Genomic DNA, 827 nt, shown 5'->3' on the forward strand with positions numbered 1-827 from the left:
ACCGACCAAAACGACACACCGACCAAAACGACACACCAAAAAAGCCTGGTTCAGGTCCTATCGCTACGTTTCACCAGGTCCTAGGCTCCACCACCAGGTCCTAGGTTCCACCACCAGGCCCAGGGTTCCACCACCAGGCCCAGAGTTCCACCACCAGGCCCAGGGTGTCTTACTTTTTGTAGCACTCAAAGATGCATCGGGTGCCCTCGTAGCCTTCGCGGTGTAAGCCGGAAACATATTTAGATAGTTGTTCCTCGTTGGTATCTAGGTCTAATAGTTTACCCCAAGCGATCTCGCGGCCGGTGCCGGTGTGTACGTAGCATTCAAGAACTCCGAAGTCACAGCTGCACTCCGGTTCCGGCTTGATGTCCTTTACTGAATGTGCGTGGGAACAGTCTCTGTTATAGGAGAACTGTTCCAGTACTTCGTCGTCAACCTTTTTCGGGTCTACGCCGACGATCCGGATGCCGAATTTCTTGGCCAGGAATCGTCCCCTGCGTTGCAGAGTAGTCTCGGCTGTATCGCAAACTACGGCGCACCGCTCTGGTGCGTCGTGTCGCACGATGGCCTCCCATACGGATGGCAGATCATACTTGAACGGGGCCAGGAAGTTGTAGCACGACAAACCGCGGGACACGTCCAGGTTGGCGGTGAACGCTTCTGGATTCGCGTGAGTCGAACCACAAACGAGCCTGCCAGAATTGCCATTGCACCACTCTACTTGGTTCCAGGAGTCAGCCAAGGCTCGCGTGGCGCTCGGGAGGACGGTACTGTTCGGTAGCATTGAGCAAATGTCTTGAGGAACGCGTAGTTCGCGGAATGCACGT

The 827-nt window shown here is 55.4% G+C and overlaps 1 protein-coding gene across 1 annotated transcript; it reads right to left on the reverse strand.

The window, feature by feature from the left end:
- Positions 1 to 169: 169 nt before the first annotated feature.
- On the reverse strand, positions 170 to 784 carry GNI_147070 (hypothetical protein; the record flags this gene model as incomplete). The annotated part of the gene is made up of 1 exon (XM_011135872.1): positions 170 to 784. The coding sequence occupies one exon, from the start codon at positions 782 to 784 to the stop codon at positions 170 to 172; it is 615 nt and encodes a 204-aa protein (XP_011134174.1).
- Between the last annotated feature and the right edge of the window lie 43 nt (positions 785 to 827).

Source organism: Gregarina niphandrodes (genome assembly GCF_000223845.1).
Source record: "Gregarina niphandrodes unplaced genomic scaffold scaffold00040, whole genome shotgun sequence".
Taxonomy (NCBI): Eukaryota; Apicomplexa; class Conoidasida; order Eugregarinorida; family Gregarinidae; genus Gregarina; species Gregarina niphandrodes.